General features: G+C 41.4%; 2 protein-coding genes across 5 annotated transcripts in view; one reads left to right on the top strand and one right to left on the bottom strand.

Annotated features, from left to right (window-relative positions):
* Positions 1-227: 227 nt before the first annotated feature.
* Positions 228-13,102, bottom strand: immp1l (inner mitochondrial membrane peptidase subunit 1). Of its 3 annotated transcripts, none has more exons than XM_018763918.1 (6): positions 12,999-13,101; positions 5,765-5,879; positions 5,514-5,602; positions 5,092-5,218; positions 756-866; positions 228-296 (listed from the first exon to the last, which is right to left on the bottom strand). In XM_018763918.1, exons 2-6 carry the CDS (start codon positions 5,867-5,869, stop codon positions 228-230), a joined length of 501 nt encoding a protein of 166 aa, XP_018619434.1. In that variant the 5' UTR covers positions 5,870-5,879; positions 12,999-13,101. The 3 variants fall into 3 exon arrangements, with proteins under 3 accessions (XP_018619434.1, XP_018619433.1, XP_029112141.1); XM_018763917.1 differs by lacking the exon at positions 228-296 and adding an exon at positions 7,329-7,590 and having other exon boundaries at positions 611-866; XM_029256308.1 differs by lacking the exon at positions 228-296 and having other exon boundaries at positions 611-866; positions 13,048-13,102.
* Positions 13,103-13,213: 111 nt separating this feature from the next.
* The window catches only part of elp4 (elongator acetyltransferase complex subunit 4), a 67,930-nt gene continuing 60,940 nt past the window's right edge, over positions 13,214-20,203 (top strand). For both annotated transcript variants that reach the window (XM_018763138.2, XM_018763137.1), the window contains exons 1-2: positions 13,214-13,407; positions 13,932-13,967. In XM_018763138.2, the coding sequence (XP_018618654.1) occupies positions 13,224-13,407; positions 13,932-13,967 (220 nt within the window). In that variant the 5' untranslated portion in view covers positions 13,214-13,223. The remainder of the gene's footprint in view (positions 13,408-13,931; positions 13,968-20,203) is intronic.

The raw sequence follows: 20,203 nt of genomic DNA, 5'->3' as shown, positions 1-20,203 counted from the left end.
TTATTTTGTATAGCATTTGTTCATTTAAACACAACACCGGTTTTTAATCTGTTAGTCTTGATACTGCCATTTTGGACTGAAATATTTTAAGAGTGAGCTTTTTTGAAAGTTTTTTTTCCCCCCACTTTTTAAATTCAAAGACGACAAGTTGAAATGTAAGCATAAATAATCATTTATTTAGAAAGAGCACCTACAAAGTTTGACAGTATGTACAAATTGGAAGAGGTCTATTCACTTGGTATAATCCTTTTATTTGGACTCTTGCTTAAAGTTCCAAAGCTGTGTGGAGGCCATAACTGTGGAAAGAGTGGTGAAATTAAAAGCTGATGACAGTTTAACAGAGTCAAAAATAAAATGTATGTCCTCATTTTAACTTTATTTTTGTTTACAGTTGTAATGCAATTATAACTGCAAAGAATAAAGATTTTCTTTGCTGCTTTATCCTTAAAAATTAAGTGCATCACTTCATTCTGCTCCTGCCAGAAGGTGAAATGTTCCTTTTTTTTTGAGATGATGGCAAACTCATAAGAGAAAAACAAAACAGCTGGACATAAACAAGAGCTTCTGATATCTTAAGTAACAATAGTTGAAAACTGTATTTTTCATAATTTATAATTTGTGGAGCTAAATGGTAACGTAGACTATGTGTGTGACCCTATATGTATCCTTGTCTTTAAATCAAATTGCATTCCGTAGACATTCAGATTAAAATTGAAAGGGCAAACCATAGCACAAATCAGTTATTCAAGCAATACCTTCAAGCAAACCCGTCCTCGGATGAGGGCATAGGGAACCGGGCCATAAGTCCGTGAGTCTGTGGAGTTCCTAAGGTTATCCCCTTCCAGCCATACGTGCCCTTTTGGAACCTAGATGCATTGCAAATGAAAAAAACAAAACCAAAATGTTGAATATGTTTGCCCCCCCCACCCCTGTTTACAGTCAGAAACAAATGGCTCCCTAACTTCTTAGCTCTGGTTAACTGTGTTTGTATGTAAATAACAGTGAAGCCATTTCTCTGATAATGAAGTCACAAGCTGCCTCCACACTTCAGCCCTGAAAACCCTGCAGTTAATGACAACCTTTTTTGTTTTATTGTCCTTTTTCCTCCACATTGGTAGATGGGGAGGTTACGGCAATGGGGCAGGGTCACGAATTTATCAGACTTCAAACAGGGTCATTAGGCTGTTCGCTAGAATCTGCCCTCTTGTAGCAGAAACAGCATGAACGGGGTGAAGCAAGCTTTCATCAACGTCCTGGGGTCTGCACCAAGGCTAGACCTGCCAGTAGGCCCGCAACAGACCGAACCTTAATTGACTGTGACATCAATTACGAATAATCTCATCACTTTAGGAGAGTAGGCTTGTCAAAGCTCTAATTAAGTCCTCAGTCCCCTATATGTGCAGACAGGATCAACAACACATTATATTGTAATAATGGCCATCACAATCTAGGAGTCTATTTTTGTTTCCTAACTTTTAACAGCCCAGGCCATTGGACAAAAGTAACAAAGGAGTACCCACATTTCCACAGGTATTAAAAGCATTTCGTGTGAAGTGCTGGACAATTTCTCTGGCTATAAGCAAGACGCACACTGTTACGTTGCAAGCAGCACACTTTTTACTGATGGTTGACTTTTTCTTTCCCCCTCCCCAGTTAACCAAACCGTAGCCTCACACAGTTAGTGTGGGAATCGTTATTATCGTCTGTCAGCACTCCAGGTAAAAGCACCGACCTTCCAAAGTCTCCCACTCAGATTCAAATGTATATAATTAAAGCAGCCACTCGATAAACGTGTCAGCCTTTTGTTCTTACAGTAGCACCTCATTAATATGTAAGCATATGCTTGCTTCTGAGCTAGGCAAAGGAAATGGAACAGCTTGTCATCTGTTCGACCAGAAGCCAATGTGTGTGCTCTCCCATCTAAAGACGCCTGTTTTCTCTGCATGTAAATCATACGATCCCATTACGGCCAGATGTAAAGATTCACACCCCATGTCATTTGGCAATAAGATGTGTATAAACGTGAACAGCACTTAGTGGTTGGTAATGGCTCAGACCGCAGTCATGTAGAATAAGAAGCCAAAAGATACTGACACCAAGGTTACAATTAACAATGACTTACTTTAAAAGAAATCTGTTCTAAAAGTCCAGTCAATTTAAAGCAATTACCATGCTAGGAAATAATTTGACGCACTGAGATCTTACTTTTATGTTGTAAACAAAAGAAAGGGCTGAATGACCATTCTTTATAATGCGCTCTTTAAGACACAAAGAACCCAGAAGAGCTCTAACAATAAACTCCCGCAAACGTACAGCAGTGGCTGAGTGAATATTTACCTTAGGAGCGACTGTCGTGTTACTGGCGGCGGAGGGGAAGTGCCGCGGCCTGTACTTGAATGGAACCTGAGACCCGATACTGCGAGGAGTGGGAACGAGGAAAGGAGCCAGCGAAAATTTTGCAGAACCTCGCCTTGCAAGTTCACAGGTAGCTGTGAAAGAGCCACTCAATGAGAAGCCTCCATTCAAAAGGAAGTGCGGAAAAAGCCGCTCCTTCCTCTAATGAATCTGAATACTTTTCTCTCCCTACTTTTCCCTTGAACTCAAACTTAATCTGAGGCCGGACAAAAGAAAGCACGTCCCCTACCCCCAATGCCTAGTTCACCCCTCCACCACTACTCTTCATATCCCTCCCCAGGTCTTTAAAATGGCTCTGCTGTTTGGGCCAGGGCCACAAATGTAATTACCTCCCAGTCTGCGGGTGTCACTCAGACAAAAGGTGGGCTTTGGAGAGAACCACAGGTGTTACCTCTCCTGATTAAAACCGGAGAGGATAAAGACCCACATGTCAGGAGTGGTGAGAAAAAACAGCAGAAATCACACCCACATGCGTTTCCCTTAAAGTATGCGGCAATTTTTTTTACCGGGGAATTTCAGAGGGTGTATTCGGGTATTCTTAACACTTCCTTTTCTACCAAAAAAGTTAACCCTACAATCACGAGCGAACCTTATCGTCGTAGTACAAGGCTGCGGTAAGGACATATTTAGGCTAGAAATACGAAATGAAACGTTTTAGCCAAAACAAAGACTCTGAACTGTTATGAATATGACATTGCAGCAATTCAGTCACAATCGACTGCACGGCAGCATTGTTGTCGCACACAGGCCACGGTGGCAGCACTTCTCCTGCACTTCCCGTGGTTTTGGCTGGCGCAACGTCATTGTCTAACCTGTCAAGACTTCTTCCGTGTAACCCGATCCCCCCCCCCCCCCCCCCAGCAAAGGAGGTCTTGCTCTCTCTGAAGCACCGACCGCTCCACAACAACCCATTCACCTCACAGCGTGCGTTCAGATACAATTACTGAATTAGCTGGTGCCGGCACGGCCCTTCTGGCCCCGGGCCCCGGTGCACGGCCTAGGCTGCGGGCCTCCTTACCGCGTTATGGATCAGGTTTCCTTGTTGTGACACTCCGTTTTCATCCGCACTGCAGCGAGGTTGTGATGGGTAAAGGTGATGAGTCAATCTGCCTCCTCCTGCCTCCCAAAGGCAGATATATGACATGAGCCATGCTGGACTGAGATGAGCGCTCCCAACCCGATCTGGGATAATTACGCCTGCGCAATTCCCTCGACTCCAGCGCCTGCCTCTGCATGCCGGCTGATTGTGTACGTTTGTGTTTCTGAATGCTTTAACTGCTCCAGTTTTGGACCTGATTTGATATTCCAGCTGGCTACCATTAATTACTAGTAAGAGTCGGTGTTGTGCTGCCCTTCCTGTCCCAGTAAATGAGTTTCTCACCGCTCTCTGCCCCAACAGTTCATGAATATTGCTAAGGCAGCTGGTCTGGAGCTTCAGTGGATTCGAATATGCTAAACATATTCAACTATAATCGGGGTAAGGATCAAACAAGTATTATGGCTAATGAATATTCACAAGCACCTGCCTTCACCACAATTCTTTGGGCTCAATAAAAAAAAAGGTATTAAGAACAATAACAACTGATAATCCACATCAGCAACTTCCTGTTATTAAAGGGTAGATGAAGTAAAAAGAAGTCCGTCACCATCCGGTTTCTGTCTATCAGGGAAGATAAAATACACAGCGACAATTAGTTCCCCTGGCAAACAACCACCCGTCGGACAGGAGCGAGCAGGAAAATCGGCACCGGGAACGAGGGGTCGACACTCGCCGGGAACAAACAAGAGGCGCCAGTGTGTGTGTATAGCCAAGCATCTCCCCAGCACTCATCTCACTGTTTACCATGGTGGCTCTTAACAGGAGGTGATGCCCCCCTCCACAACAACTCATCTTTTGCAAACAGAGCAGTCCCCCATTTAGCCAGAGCAAGGCGAGGAGCGAGGCTGAGCCGCCCTGTTGGCCCAGGGCCTTAATCCTCACTACTAACGGGCCAGAGCCTTGTTTACAGAGCTGCTCTGAGACAGCTAAGAAGGTGGTTCAGCAAAGCACTTGTTTAACACGGCAACTTCGCCCGGAGCCTCTATTTTCCCAAAACTGAGAGGATAGAGCAGAAACTTAACAAGAACCTCGAAGGGAATTCCAGACTGGGCGGCACACTCAGAGCCACATCGAGAGCAGTTTTGTTCTTCTTTTTAGAGTAAAATGCTGTAGAAAGAAGTAGGCTTCACGCTAACTGCCGCGATGAAATATTAAAAGCGGACTCAGGGTGAGGTGGCTGGCAGTAATACAGCAGCAGTCTGCCTGTCACTCTGTTTATGGCTGAAACAGCTTGGGAGGCCTAGGTTTACTACCCGAGTCTGTCCATCAGCTCCTCCACTCAGCTGGCACTAATGCTAACAGCCTTCAAAGAAATTGCAGACCTCTAGCGCAGACAGTGAAGGGAAAATAATAACGAAAAGCAATAACAGTTGTTTCGACAACATACTGGTGACTCAACTCCTACTTTTGATAGATCTTGGAAAAACTGTTGGTAACATCCTTAAACATACGCAACACTCAAATCACATGCACTCCATATATACATATACACTGTGCGTGTAAGTTCTGTACAAATGCTCTACACCAAAACACACACACACACGCTTTTGTACAAGTTCCAGATGGCTGATACTCACGTAAATGTGGGCTTTAAAGACATCTGATGGGCTGCTGGTGCAGACTTTGTCTCCTTCTAATCCAATTACTCTTTTACAAATATTCATCTTCGGATCAAAGGGACTTTTTGCAATTACAATATCCCCCCTGAGAAGAATTCAATCAGCATTCAGTTGCAGCAAACAGGAATTAGGATTGTTGTTCTACATGAATACAAATGTTTGTCAGTGGTCTCGTTTAGTTTCGCTGAAAATGTATAACTGACAGTTCAAACAAAAACAATATAAAATTTCACACTTAAAATTCTATGGAATGTTTTCTTTATCAGTGCAGATTCTGGAGTTTTTGTCTCTGGTGTATCAGGCAGGACTAAAAACTAGACTCTGGGATTTACATCCCTTTAAAGTAAAAACCTAATGATAAAATGAACCTAATGACTCACTTTTCAATCCTGTAGAAGTGGCGGCTCAGTCGTTCCGAGAAGATTAAGTCATGGTTTGTGATCGTAGGTTCCATAGATGGGCCAGAACACTGCAATTCCACACAGCACATACACAACCGTCAGCACAAACCCAGAAGGGATGTTCCAAGCCTAACGCACTAACTGAGACCACACGGGACAGGGTATGGAAGCAAAGGGGCTAGAAACCATTTCTAGAACCGTTATGTAAGTAGTAAAGAGAGGGGGCCCACCAGCACAAACTCGCCGATGTACTCAAAGGTGCAGTGGGCAATACAACCGTACTGGATGGTGACGCCAACGAGCCCCAAGGTTTTCACCAGCACACGCCGGAACATGTTAACAGACCTGGAGTGAAGGAAAAAGAAACAGGCTGTTAATCTCCAGAATCATACTAACACTCCGTTCCAATCGATTCCTGTGCAGGATGAGCTCAGCACTAACCATAAAGAACTGCTAGAAAAATGCATTTGGCCTACAGACTCCTTTACCCATCGATAGCAAACTTGGACAGGCACCACATCCATTACAGTCTCTGCAAAGAGTAATGTCTTCAGGGGTGTTATGATGTTATAGACACGTTTGCCGTCAACAGTAGATGATGTAGAGCGACAGTAGACTGACAAACATGATGCTCGAATAAAAAATGAGAATCAGGAACCTGTGGATGTTTGTACCCTCATCTCACCTACGATGGTGTAAAACTCTGGAACAATAAAGAGCTCGCATGGGAAAAGACACGAAATACGCGACAACCGTTATGCATTCAAACCGCGAAAACACAACTGAGAAAAAAAAATTCCAAACAAATATCGTAACAGCCAGATCCACACAGCGCACGCTACCACCTACAGATCGCAGCCACCTGCTTGGACAGAGACTGATACCCAATCAAACATCTGAAAACTGTCTGAGATCCAATCAGCTTCTTGGGTACAATCTAAAATTCGGTCGCCTTTTTGGACAAGGACACACATCCACACAGTTCCTTGCAGTCTGATTCACCAGTAGAGCTTGACAACGAAAACAGGCCCATGCTCCCAGGACCAGGGTTTCGTTTAGCACTACAGACTGACACTGGAATAGATAACAGCTCTTTTGTCTGAATAGGAACCCAACCTCCTCATACTACCGATCCTTTACTTAGTTGTCACGCTCTGGTTGATGAGAAGAGTCGAGCCTAAACCCTATATAAACATACGCTGTATAAATGTTTGATCTCGTGTCAACGCATCACGTTGATGTACAATGGTAAATAAAGAGTGAAACCAAACAAATGCTGGCCTAGATTCACCACTTCCCCCTTGCAGGTTACAACATTGGTATGGAGGAGACTAGCTATCCCTTCCCCGTATTTTATTCAAAATATGAAGACGAAAATCTATTTGTATAACATTGTCTCAAGAGGGTAAAATAAACCATTCACAAAACGCATTGCAGCCCAAATGAGATGCCTCTGCCGTTTGTTCTGTCAGCCACTTGGTAATGAATTCTGCACTTTCTTCACATCGTTCCTGTTGATGGCATTAACCACGACAAGCAGAGCGGAAATCACTTTGAGCTTTATGAATGACATCCCAGAGATGGGAACGGATTAGGCTGCGCTTGTTGCCAGTTATAGCGCCAGGTGGCTTTCTCTGTCACCAAGGTGTTACACCTAATCCCATTACGCCGCCACTAAATCTCACAGACATCAAAATTATCACCCCTTACCTCCCCCTCCCCAAATACACATGGACACACACACACGCGCACTTTTTCATCCCAGTGCTTTCCGAGTGACTGGAGCGACTTCACCTGAAAGGAGTCACAATCCACAGGCAGCTGCTGTTCTAGCGGCCATGCCGTCTTGTCGTCGGTGCCAATCTTGATCCAATTCCGCCGTGCTGGTGGCCCCTTATTCCCCGTCCAATGATACATCTGCTCGAAAATCCCACTGCTACAAATCAAGTTTAATCCTAGCCAGGACCTCATGTTGATCTCGTCTTCCAAACGTGTTGCAGGTCTCCCCTCATCCACCATCTCTGTGTCCCCTGGGGAACGACCTTAAGTCCCAGATCTGCCGAGAAGAATAGGGCAGGGATCACAAAACATGACCCCCCTAGAACCTTGATATCGCTATATTCTGACCCGTGAGGCTTTTGTCGTAGGTGAAGATTAGGATTTTGCATAATAAGATTACACGGCAAGTGAATGATATCAAGGGAGGACCCATATGCGGCTGCCTGGTTTTCTAAGGCCCGCTCACCGCTGGGTGACACAGGCCTCAGGGGGCTGACTTGGCTTTAAATGGGATTTGGTTCAAAATTAGCTGGCCATTCCCAGCCTCAGCAATCTCAGATTAGATCTCCATTACGAACAGGCCTTCTGTATCTGTTTGGCACCTCTCTGCCACAATGGCAAAGGTAGTGAGGGGGCCTTCAAAATACAGCAGCATATTGTACTGTGCACCGCCAGATCACTTATAATCCTGGATTATAGGCGAAACGTTCACAGTAAAATAAACACTAGAAAAATGACTCCGGTGCCTTGCTGGCATTAATATGTTTATGTCGGAAGTCAAAAACAAAAGGCTAGAGGCTCCACACAAAGCATGCCAAAGAAGGGAACGGTAACCAGAATGCCTATAAAAGACAATCATGGGGAACTGAACTCTTATGCCAGAAAATCACAGGCAACTAAGGACCCAGCACACACTTGTTTGTTATTAATTCGTGTGTAATGCATAGTGTATTACTTCAACCCAACAACAGGTATCTTAAAATGATGGAAAACTTCTTCCTCCCCAAAATGCAGCCTTTACGTAGTACCTTACAAATGGAATTAAAGCAGCTTATAAAGGCTATGACAATGCATTTATTTTTTTTCTCAGGCTCCAGTTCTGAGGAATACCAGGAATACTTAGTGACAAGAAGGGCAGGCATGTGGAAGAGCTGTCGATGCCACAATGTGACACCAAGGTATTGTCATTCAAGAATGCAGCCAGTCAGAATGGCCTGAGTTGACAGGAGCTCCACAGCCCTACTCAGGAAGCCTAGGACTCAACCATGCCTCCCTCAGAGGCCTGTGTCTGACAGCTTTTCCCGGGTCCGTAAAGGGGCACGGTAAATGAATGCACCACGTTCCCTACCAAGGCAGTCTATAGCAGCAGCTGACTTCTAACATTCAGGAGAAAGAGGGTACTGCCTGGTGTCATCAGCAGCCATTCTGCTGTTGGTGTGAGAAAATACAAAATGCTTCAAGAACCGGAGATCTAATAGGAAAAACAGCCGCAGTTGAGGCAAAAAAAAAAAAAAAAAAAAACACCTACATTGAGGCGTTAAGTGAAATCAACTGGGTATTATTCTCACGTCCTCCTTCTGTGCTCAGCGAATATGCCAGGAGACATAAATACCCTGGACAGGCAGAGGATTTTGCTTCACAGTGTTACAGTGATTCACTTGTCTCGAGGCTCTTCTGATTAGGACTTGGCTATATGACCTCACATCTAGGAGCTCTGGGGCCATTTTGCAGGATTTGCTCCTGGGACTTTAGCGGATGAGACGCTTCACTGTTAAATTAATGAAATCACACTTTAGCCAATGGGTATCATTATTTAAGGGTGCCTTCCCTAATAGAGTACTATAGAAACAGCAAAACGTTATAGAGAAAAGCTCAAAATTAAACTTTTTCAAATGACATCGTTGTTGTTTCGTGATTTTTCCTCAACAAACCGAAACGATATCAAGAGGTGTATTCATTTCAATGAGAAGCAACTCAAATGCTGAATAATCAATTAATTGAATATTAGGACATAAATGAAACCTTTACAAGTTACATGTCCCTTTGTGTATATAAGTACAACAACACCAATATAAACATTTCAACTAGGCATTTTTTTTTTTATTTAAGTCTTAATTACCGTCCCTCACATCAGCCGTGAATAATCCCCCTTTGCTTCCAAATTTGAGACACAGAGCTGTTGGTGGAGGGAACAGGGCCCAGATCAAAATCTCCCTGCAATTCTCATTAGAATCAACTGGTTCCCCTGACGTTTGAGTCCTCGATAAGGATCTCTGTCCAGAGTCCCCAGTCAATTTGACCACCAAAGCAGCTGGAAAGGGGGCACAATTCAAAAGCTTACAAGGGGTCTCCTCTCATTAAATTTCTAAATTACAAAAACATGGGAAGAGGGGTCCAGGTTGCTGTGTTGCTAAGAAGATTACAGGATGCACCCCCCTCCCCCGTAGGCTGTTACACATGACAATGCATCCCAGCAGTCCCAGAAGGGAATCTTGGGTAGTGAGAGTGGGGCAGCATGTGGGGGATTTTCCCTTCTGGATTCAGCAGGGGGCAGGTGAACACAGAGCTCATCACTTGTTAAGCACAACGCTTTCCTAACCTGGAAAGAAACCGCAGACACTCCAGAACATCCAGCGAAATCACCTGCCTTACAGAGAGCTGATGCAGCCTCTGGCCAAGAGTAACGCTATATACAGCAAGACCAAGGGGAGCTCGTAATAACACTTTCCACATTTTGAGACGATTTCTGAATATATTTTGATACTTGTTTTCCATATGTAGGGAAATCATTCACTTTAGTTATCCTGTAAAAATCATCAATGACCACACCTAGCCGGTAATAACCGGTAACGGCTAGATAGCCGTAGTTAAGCAATGGACATGTAATGTTTGCAATGCTGATAATACAAAAATGAGTGCACCTGTCTCTGCTGCTTTGAAGAACCTTTTAACTGTTGCTCCTTAATTCTTACTATGTAATCTGTTTGTTAGAGGCACACCTGTACCGTACAATGACTTGAAACATGACCACATTCTCCATTGTTATGGTTAATCTCATTCGGGTCTCTGAATTGCTGGTAAAAGTCCTCGCAGATCTAATCAAACCATACAGCTTAGAACTGCCTTCCTAATTATTCAGCTACAGGATTACTGTTAGACCCTTCCCACCCACTCTACAATCCACATAGCCAAAAAGCCTGTATTTCTGTCACAGAAAATATAGCTCTGTCACATTTATAGCCACCGCTATATTAGCATGTGCAGAACAAATTTAGAAATTCAACACCAAAATCTTTCATTTGCTACCATTGAAAATTTCACGCCACGTCAAGAATACATCATTTTGGGTATTTTTTCCAAAAACACACTTGCCATCTCAGCTAAAAACAATTGTTTGAACAAAGATATGCGCTACACTGTCCACAAACCCTGCACTATTACTTTCCTTTCAATGTAGATTGCAATCTAACTTCCCTCTTTTCAACAATTACATTCTTACTTGGTTTCTTCTGCAGCGCAGTTACAAGGGAGAAACCCAAACAATCCATTCCGGAAAAAAAACTGACATGTTATGACTCTAGGTATTATGTAGTAAAACCAGATGGCTGTCAACATAAATGACATAATAAAAATACATAAAGCAATGACACAGTGAGAGAAGAAAATATGTATTTTAAGCAACAAAAATAGCTTTAATTACAAACAAATAACATTCATACTTTTACGTAACAGTTGCATTTCTCAAATAACAAAAATTACAATGGATTTTGTATAAATTTTGTCTTTTTTATATAAAAAGGATGTTTTTTCCCTCTTGAATGCTGTGCACAACACATTCTCAGTCAGAAATCCCTGTCACTTAGCATTATATTCAAAGTGCTGTCAAAACACCCAAACATCTCCTGCTAAAAGCACTTCAGAAGTGAACAGTCATTTATTGAATCTTCAACACAAATCACAAATCCCTTAGTTTCTGAAGTACTGCTCATTTCGGTAACAAGGAGGAGTGAATATGTGATGCTCATCTATAGTACAGAGCTGTACATGGCTGCAGTTAAATGTGATCATTTGGAATCATCATACATCTCACACAATTTAATTGGGCCATACTCTCCAGATTCCTACATTTACATTTTACATTTATTCATTTAGCAGACACTTTTGTCCAAAGTGACGTACATCTCAGCAAAAGTATAATTTATGCATTACATTAAGAGAAGGAGACATAGCTGCAGACATGAAAGTCTCAAGCAAGCTCCTTTCGAGCCTGACGTAGCATTCTTTGTCTTTCTCCAAGTATGAACACTTGAGATGTAGGAACAGAAGTCAAAAACAGAGGCCATATTACTTTTTACATCTGTCCATTAAGTTATGTGTTCTTCTCACTGGCTTTGGATACAAGCAGTTGCTAATTCACCTAACATAAACACTACCTTTGTGAAGATCACATGTTTTGTTTTTGTTAAAGAAAAAATATATATAGGTGAAAAGACAACGTCTCCCGTCACATGCAAATACTGGTATTATTGTTATTACTGTTACCATTATTTATTGCTATTGCTGTTGCACTACTCACTGTCATTGTCATTGTCTCTGTCTTTGTCCATAGTCTGTGGAGAAGCATTCAGGAAGAATTTCATGATACTTGTACACGGTACTTGTGCCTATGAGAATAAACTTGAACTTGTAGTAATTCAATTATCTGGTAATGTGTTGTGTGCTATATAATGTGTATTTTGCTATCATCACATTGTCAAGGTAACATAGCAGTTAAAGCTGCCGGACTGCACTTAAATCCCACCTCCTGTGGTAGTGTCCTTAAGTTGGGTACTTACCTTAAATTGCTCCAGTAAAACCTAGCCAACTTTACAAAAGGGTAAATCACTGTAAGTAGCTTGTAACTGTAACTTGCTTTGGAGAAAAGCATCAACTAATTAAAAATGGCTCCACTACCTAACCAAAAAACTTGAACTTGCAAAAAATGTGTCTTCGCTTTGTGCAATTTCCGTTGTTTGGATTACGCTAGAATAATTTTTTGCCAATATTTTTCTAACCGCTTAAATAATGCAGCAGTTTTTGTGACTCGTGCAACTGCCTTTCAAGCACAATATGAATATGTGATCTCTCCCAAGCACTGTTAGCTGCCCACATTACCTTAAATATCACATGTTAGGTGATAATTGTCAAACCTGATACACACAATGTTACTTTACTATTTCTTTTCACCAAGGTTGAACACACTGTTCATGTGATGTTCTCATCATCACTCTTAGCTGGCAGAAACTGCTTTCGTGGAGCTCGATTTGTAATGTATTTTCACCAGCAACCTAAACTAAAGAAAATTAAGGAAAAACAATCGTGTTTGGATTTGGTATGGCGGTTAGTGAAATACTAGTAGTAGTTGTGTTCAACTGAGGCTGACACAGACTCACTGACACCTTCCTTGAACAGAAAAATCTTCAGAGAATGTACATACCTAAGATAAATACACTCGGGAAATCAAGACGATAGGACAATGAATCTTTCAATTCAAAACTCGTTTGTTTGCGAACAAAAACACCAGAGACTCAAGTCAAGATGCACTCACTCTGGGTGCCAACAACAAAACACAGCTGGGCAAGCAGGGAACAAAGCATACCTGCATTTCAGCAGTAATATTCCTAAACTAAAAATAGTGAAACTCACCTTACAAATCGTCAAAATATTATGTTATGCAACAAAAAAAAAACCGTACTTGACAGCTATCAATGTGTTTTCCTACTGCCAGGACACACGCGCTCCAGGTGAAAAGACAACGTCTCCCGTCACGTGCAAATAATCGCAAATTGGATTGGTCGAAAATGATCAAGCCTCTCTCTGATTGGACAATGCGGCGTCCGCTCGTTCTCTGTCAACGCTGGTCGGAGCAACATGGCGGCCCCCTTGAGGAGCGGGATCGGAGTCGGAAGCCGACAGGACACTCGCGCTGTTCACGGCACCAGTTTCCAGAAAAAATCGCGCGGGAAACTAGTGTCGATTCCTGGGACCAGACCGTCGGTCCAAAACGGGCAGCTTCTAGTTTCCACCGGAGTGACCTCCCTGGACTATGTCATAGGTCCGGTAGAATTTGAAGTCAAGTCGCTGTTTTTGTGAGATGAATATTTCCAATCTCATCTGCAAATTAATTTGACATGCATGGCGAAAAAAAAAAAACCCGTTACATGAACAACATATACAACATGATTAAACGGCCATATATATACGTAAAAGTACGCACTTGAAGATTGTTAGCAGTATTTGGGCATCAGCTGAGCCTGCATCTGACAGGGAAACACACTGACTCGGACTCAGTGTGTGACTGAGGCGGTGCCACGTGCATGGTTTTCGCGCCGGTCAGTGTGTCTGAGCATCCTGCACGAGCCCGTCTTTCACAACGTACTGAAGTAGCTCGCGGCCATTCCAAGAAATGCTCGAGAATCATTGACAAAGTAGAATTTATCTCGTCGTTTAAATTAAAAAGTCAAAATAACACTGAATTGATACTGTCACACCGCGCTGTTATTATTAGTGCGTTTAGTGTGTGTTGTGTTCGTGTCATTCATGTATTTTTGTCTAAAATAGTTATTTTGTTGTCTTTAGGAGGAGGTCTAGCTGTTGGAACACTGCTTCTCATAGGTGAGCTAAATTTCAAATGTTATAACTGAAAATTCACTGAAGTTCAACATATTCCAGTTTCATACAGAATTTGAATATAATTGTATATTTAGGTCAGCAAATATCCAATGCAATTACAGCACAGAATATTTACTGTGCCGGTTTACGATAAAGGATAGGTAAGTGGTACCCTGGCCTTGATCAAGGGTAATGCAGCAGGAGTGGGATTTGAAGCTTAAAGTTGGAAGACAGCAGCCCTAACCAGGACACTACCTGCTGTCGCAGGACTGCAGTTTAATTCATTTCAGTTTCGTGTTATATTGTGCGGGGGGGGGGGGCACGGTGGCTCAGCAGGTTTGGCCGGGTCCTGCTCTCTGCAGGTCTGGGGTTCGAGTCCTACTTGGGGTGCCTTGTGATGGACTGGTGTCCCGTCCTGGGTGTGTCCCCTCCCCCTCCAGCCTTGCGCCCTGTGTTGCTGGGTTGCCGCGACCCCGCTCAGGACAAGCGGCTTCAGCCAGTTTGTGTGTGTGTTATGTTGCACTCTTCTCAACAAAGTGACAGAGTGCTGAACAATGGAACGTGTATGGTTGACACAAGGTACAATGAAAAGAAAAAAAGGGGGGAAATAAACAAAGGAAACATAATCCTTCTGGCAACTGAGGACAATAGAAAACACTCTCAGCTCAAGGAACTGGGAGAAACATAAACCTCTGGCACCCTAAGTACCAGTGGCTGTTCATCCTCTTGGCCAGTGTAGTGTGATACAGCGAGCTTGTATGAGGTGCTTTTATAGCTAACAAGTTAGGTTTAGTTTTTGCAATGCAGAATGTTCATCGCCATGGACAGAAGCCAAAATCCGGTGGTCTCAGGTATCCTAATCTGGTAGGCATCAGTTTCCAGTTACTACCAGGGGTTTCTCGAGTAGCTCATGTGACAGATCCAGGTGGGCTCCATAGCACCCCAAGTAGACAGAGAAGAAAACAAGACCTAATGATTAAAACTATTAATGGTGAGAGAACCTTCAAAACAGTAAACATAAGAATAGAAGGAGGGAAGAAAAGTGCAGATCTTTAGTCTACCCATAAAGCTAATGTAAAGTATTGTTTTTAAAGGCTTGATTGGTTGCATGCAAATAAAATTCAAAAGTCACAGTGTAAATAATGTATTGTAATGCATAACTGACTACAGTTTGCTTTTTCCTGTATCTTCACCAAAAACAAGCAAAGTAAAGACAACATTGTCCATATATGAGGGAATTTGTAGACTAGTTATGTCTCCTCTTCCTTTGCAAATATGCAGCCCTCACCTGTCAGTTGATGAGGTCCATCTAGGGATTGAAAGCTGGATCCTCACATTCAGAGGGTAATTTAATCAGGTAATGGCAGTTTCAAATGGAGCTCAGCAGCAGTAATCACATATCCTGCAGCTCAGGGGATTCAAAGCAACAACCTCTCATAGGGTCAGGTACTAGGCACCTACCCTTTTGGTTCTCTGACAGTGCCTCAGCTCCTTTTTCACTGTGTTTTATGCAGTACAGTGCAGCACAGTCTCGGATTCACCCATGTTCATAGTTATATGGGAAGTTAAACCACATTTATTGTAATGTAGTTGTATATGTGGCATTCCATTCCCTAATACTTGAGTTTTTGGATGAAGTCCACCAAGCTGAGTTTTACTGCTTCATAAGCAGTGAAAAGTTAGAAGACTATGCTTATAATGTACTGTTCTTTACTAGTAGCTTTTACAATGAAATATTTGTGCTTTTGCTGAAATTGTATAATCACTAAAGTAAGAATAAAGGGTAACGACAGTAAAAAAGTCTTATTTGAAGTCTTCCTTTGTGTGAGACTAACCTATTACAGCACTTGCAATTTTGTGGATTTAGTGTAACAACTGACGTTGCTTTTCTTGTTCTTCATTGCTTTAATTGATCTGGGACTGTGAGAATGTCGACTAATGTTTATGTTTATCCTGAATGAGGTTTTGCACGGGTGGTTTAATCTGATAATAGGAGGAATAACAGTTCCTTGCTAATGTGTTGGTTCAGCAGCTTCAAATACTGAGCCTTAGTTTATAAACAACAAAATATCCTAAACTGGCAACAGCAGCTTTTGTACTGTAGGCATACTTTGGACTTGTACGTGTTTATTTAAATGAAGTATGCTGAAGATTTTGCTATTCCAAGTCTTTTGCTTACATTCAGTCCTCATATTATGGGGTTCCATCCAACAAAATGTACAACGGCTTATGAAACTGTGTATCAATTTTTAATACAATGGGCTAATGATTCAACACACACAGCAGCATGTTTCTCTATTATTCAGTCATTTCTTTCCCACACCAGTTGGAGAACAAGTTGGCATAAGAATACCAACTTGAGCTGTTTTTGCCAGTTTCAGGTTTTTGAAAGGAACAGTCCAGTCCCAGCACAGTTGCTGTGTGGATTTCAGGCTGCCTTTGACACTGGTACAAAACAGTTCAATGATGGAAACAATCATAAACAGTGCAGGCAATAAAAATTATTAAAGGGGGAACGCCAGTTGTCTATCATGTCTATGGTGCTATTACTCGATGGGCAGTGCAGTTCCAGTACAGTGTTCAGGCTGTCAGATAAACAGTTATAAGAACAGCTTAAAAAGTAAAAACATTTAAAAAGAAGTTTTAAAAGTAGTTTTTAACTAGTTTAAAAAGTAAACCCATAAAAAGTGTGTTCTTCAGGTAGAGGTAAGAGATGTACTTTAATTTTTTCCGTGAGTTTGCTGTGCTGCTATTTAGTTCAAAAACACAAAATTCACTTTTGATGGCTGTTGTAATAGTGTCTCCCAAACTCTGTTTAAAATGAGTAACAGGGAGTATTTGAAAATCAGTTAAAACATGTCTTATGCTCAACACCTGCTGCAGAAACTCAACTTTTTAGCATCGGTTTGTTTTTAATTGCAAAAGAGGGAGTCAGAACATTCCTTAAAAATGGGATGTAGGTCAATACAACAGCTTTCTTCAAAACACAATGAGATATAAATGAGATGCAAAAGAGCCTTTGGAAAGACATGGCTGTCTTCTGTTGTTTATATGGCGTTTTCCCCCAACAAAAAAGGTCCGTAGTTATTTTTTCCACTGACACTGAAGCTTATGACCACAATAACAAGTAGTTCTTGATAATGCATGAATGAATGAATGAAAATGTAACATTAAAATACAAGTTAGTAAAGTTTTTGTTAAAATATAAAAATATGTGTTTTTTCAGTTAAAGGATGACAATCTTACTTGTGGACTTTTATATTTTAGGTAACAATGCTTTTCAGACATTCAATTACTATTTTACTGTGCTAAATTATGATAAATTATCTGCGATGGTAACCTTGACTTGCTTTTTTCAATGGGATATTGCATCATATTGTGATAATCTCCTGCATTCGATGCACATTATGTTTAGTAATTTAACGTCATAATCACCCTGCATATGCCATTACGGTATTACTTTTTGATGCGATTGTGTTCCCTTGAGTGAACTCTGAGGAGGACTACCTTGAGTTGAGCTCAGGCTTAATATCTATTTGATTGTAGGGCTGGTCGGCCACACAAATCCCTACAGAAAGCGGCCCATATGGTGATCCTCAACTACTTGTTAAATAGAAACCCCTAAATTTCAAACCAGGCTAAAACCCCCTCATTACTCAGTGTTAGAATATTACTAGGTGTACAGATGGAGCATGTATGATTGCTTTGTTGAAGATAAAATTGAAATTAGCACTCAAATAAAGGACAGGGGGATCTCTGATTAGATGGTACAATTTGCTTCAGTTAAACTTAAGTTCTACATACCACATCTGTCTGCACATTGCTCCAATACGTTTTGTTTCAGGGCAGTCTGATTAATTTAAGTATTCAGTAACATCTCAAATAAATAAGATCAGTTTATATTTGTATTGTGTCTTTATAGTGTGCTATAGAAGAAATTGTCAAGTTTTTGAATGTACAAAATATAATTATTTTTTTTAAAACTGAAAACAAAAACTTTGTGTCGAGGCACAGTTACATTTTAGCTGTATATTATTACTCAATGTTTAATAGTTTAAAATGTTATAGCCTAACCTGTATAAAAGTTATAACCTACAGACTGATCTGCATATTTCAAATATTTACAGTGTGCCGGGAGAGTGCTCTCAGTGCGGTGACCACTTTGAATTTCAAATTGAAATGAAGCACAAAACAGCATTAATAGCACTCATGGAGCATACGATATTAAAATTATCATCTGATCCTGTCTTTAATCCACACCTTTTTCCCTTTGAAAAATACTTAATTTGATGCATTGCTTCATACGTATTATGTATTGATCATACAGTTGATGAGCATTAGATAGACCTGTGTATTATCTAATACAGTTTTATATAGCAGGCTAGTTTACTAGTTGTGCAACACACTATGTTCCCAGAAATGTTGCTTTGCTGTTTCGGATCATTTTTTTAAAAACGACAACAGGCCAGTTAAAATAAAGCAGTGTGCCCAGCATTAACTCATAGTAACGGTTGTGTTAACAGCAGTGTTGTTTTTCCTCAGACTTTATTACAGTTGTTACCTTGTTCTCTTAAAAGCAATTATGTACACTACAGAATTGAAGTGTGACATATTCTTCTTAAGCTGAATTGTGCTGCCTCTTTCATTTTCTACATTTGTGGGTGTATCAGAGTCACTAGCGTTATTTAATTACAGTATATTCTTAAAGGCTAAGCTGCTTGTTAATTTTTTTGAAGGGTGTGAGGACTTTAAAGTGCTTTGCCTAAAGAACAGACATGAATGTGTTCACAGGAAACATTGAATGGAAAAGCACATGGTTAATTGCTTGAATCAAGACTTTGTCTTTAAATTTGCGCTGCAAAATTGCTTGAAAGTGTTTTTGTGCCTAGATTGTGGTCCCAATGTTTTTATATCTGGCAAAGTACTGCCAAGTCTAAATAAAGATTTTAAATGGAAAAGTAGTGCGACCACTGTAAACATTGTAACATTCTAAATTTTAGTTTTGTTTCAGTGAAAAACATCATTTGAATTATCAACACTTCACTGCCTTTCTCATTATCTGTAGTTTCACTACAAGAAAAACCACTGCTCAGAACTGCCTATTTTGTACTGTCAGTTTACAAATATATGGCTATTGTGAATGATAAGAAGTTAAATTTATTTAAAAATGCATTTTAGACATGGTGTTGTACTACATCTGGTCAAAGTTATTTTATCGTTGCGGGTATTGCATAATTATTTTTGGAGGAAAACAGAAGTTTGCTGCAGTATTTTATCTTAAATGCACATGTACTTTTGTAATAATGTTTTTGTTTGAGGATAAAGATCAATATACTGTGCTTGACATTTGCTGCTTTTATGACATGGGAAATGTCAATTTCTATTTGCTGCTGCTGTGCAATTCCCTTAGCTGAGATAGTGTGTTCCAAGTAAAAGAGAGCAAGGCAGATAATGCGCTGACCTAAATAATTGTGACAGTTTAGTCCGTACCTGCAACGTCTTCTGTCTGACCAAGCCACATCGCTGTGTGTTGCTCTGCAGAACGTATGTCAAAATGAGCAAAGGCTCTTCCTCTTAAAAAAGGGAATAAGCCCCACAATTGTTGAAATGACTGATCTGTCCTGGGGTCTGTCATCATTACCCAGAGATGTGTGCCCACCCCTAAAACAATCCCATGCAGGCTAATGGCCCCTGTAGATTTCATTTGTAAGACACTATAGAAACCCAGCCACAAAAGACCCCATCTGAGAAGGCCCATCTGGGTGCCTTTTAGACGCTTTGAACACCACAAAGAGTTGGTGACCTAGAAATCCATCAATAAAAGACAGTGCTTCAAATGACAAATTGAAGAGCTGCGGAATTCTGTGTCGGTGTGTAGGCATCCTGAGATGTAACAGCGCGGGCTTCCCCAGTGTCCTGGCTGTCTTATCACTCAGGCATCACATTGCAGCAAATGTTCTGTCACTGTACAGCAGCTGTAGGGGGCCGTTTGTGGGGATCCCCAGGACAGGAAGTCGCGGCACACCGTGCGACACATTGCGTATGTCTGTGCGATTGAAGCGGCATGGAGCAGCACGTGATAAAAGAAGGCCTGTGCTTCTGGCTGCTGCAAAACTGCAGCTGTGTCAAGGAGTCCTTCTGCATCCTCAGGCACTTCCTACTTTCTCACAGTGAAGTTTAGATTCAGGCACCCTGCAGGGAACTTTCCTGTGTTTTCTACGTCATGCTCCTGCAGTGGG

Source organism: Scleropages formosus, chromosome 11, assembly GCF_900964775.1.
Source record: "Scleropages formosus chromosome 11, fSclFor1.1, whole genome shotgun sequence".
In the NCBI taxonomy this organism is placed as follows: domain Eukaryota; kingdom Metazoa; phylum Chordata; class Actinopteri; order Osteoglossiformes; family Osteoglossidae; genus Scleropages; species Scleropages formosus.
Note: the sequence above shows the minus strand (reverse complement) of the source record. Positions and strands in the feature narration are given on the sequence as shown.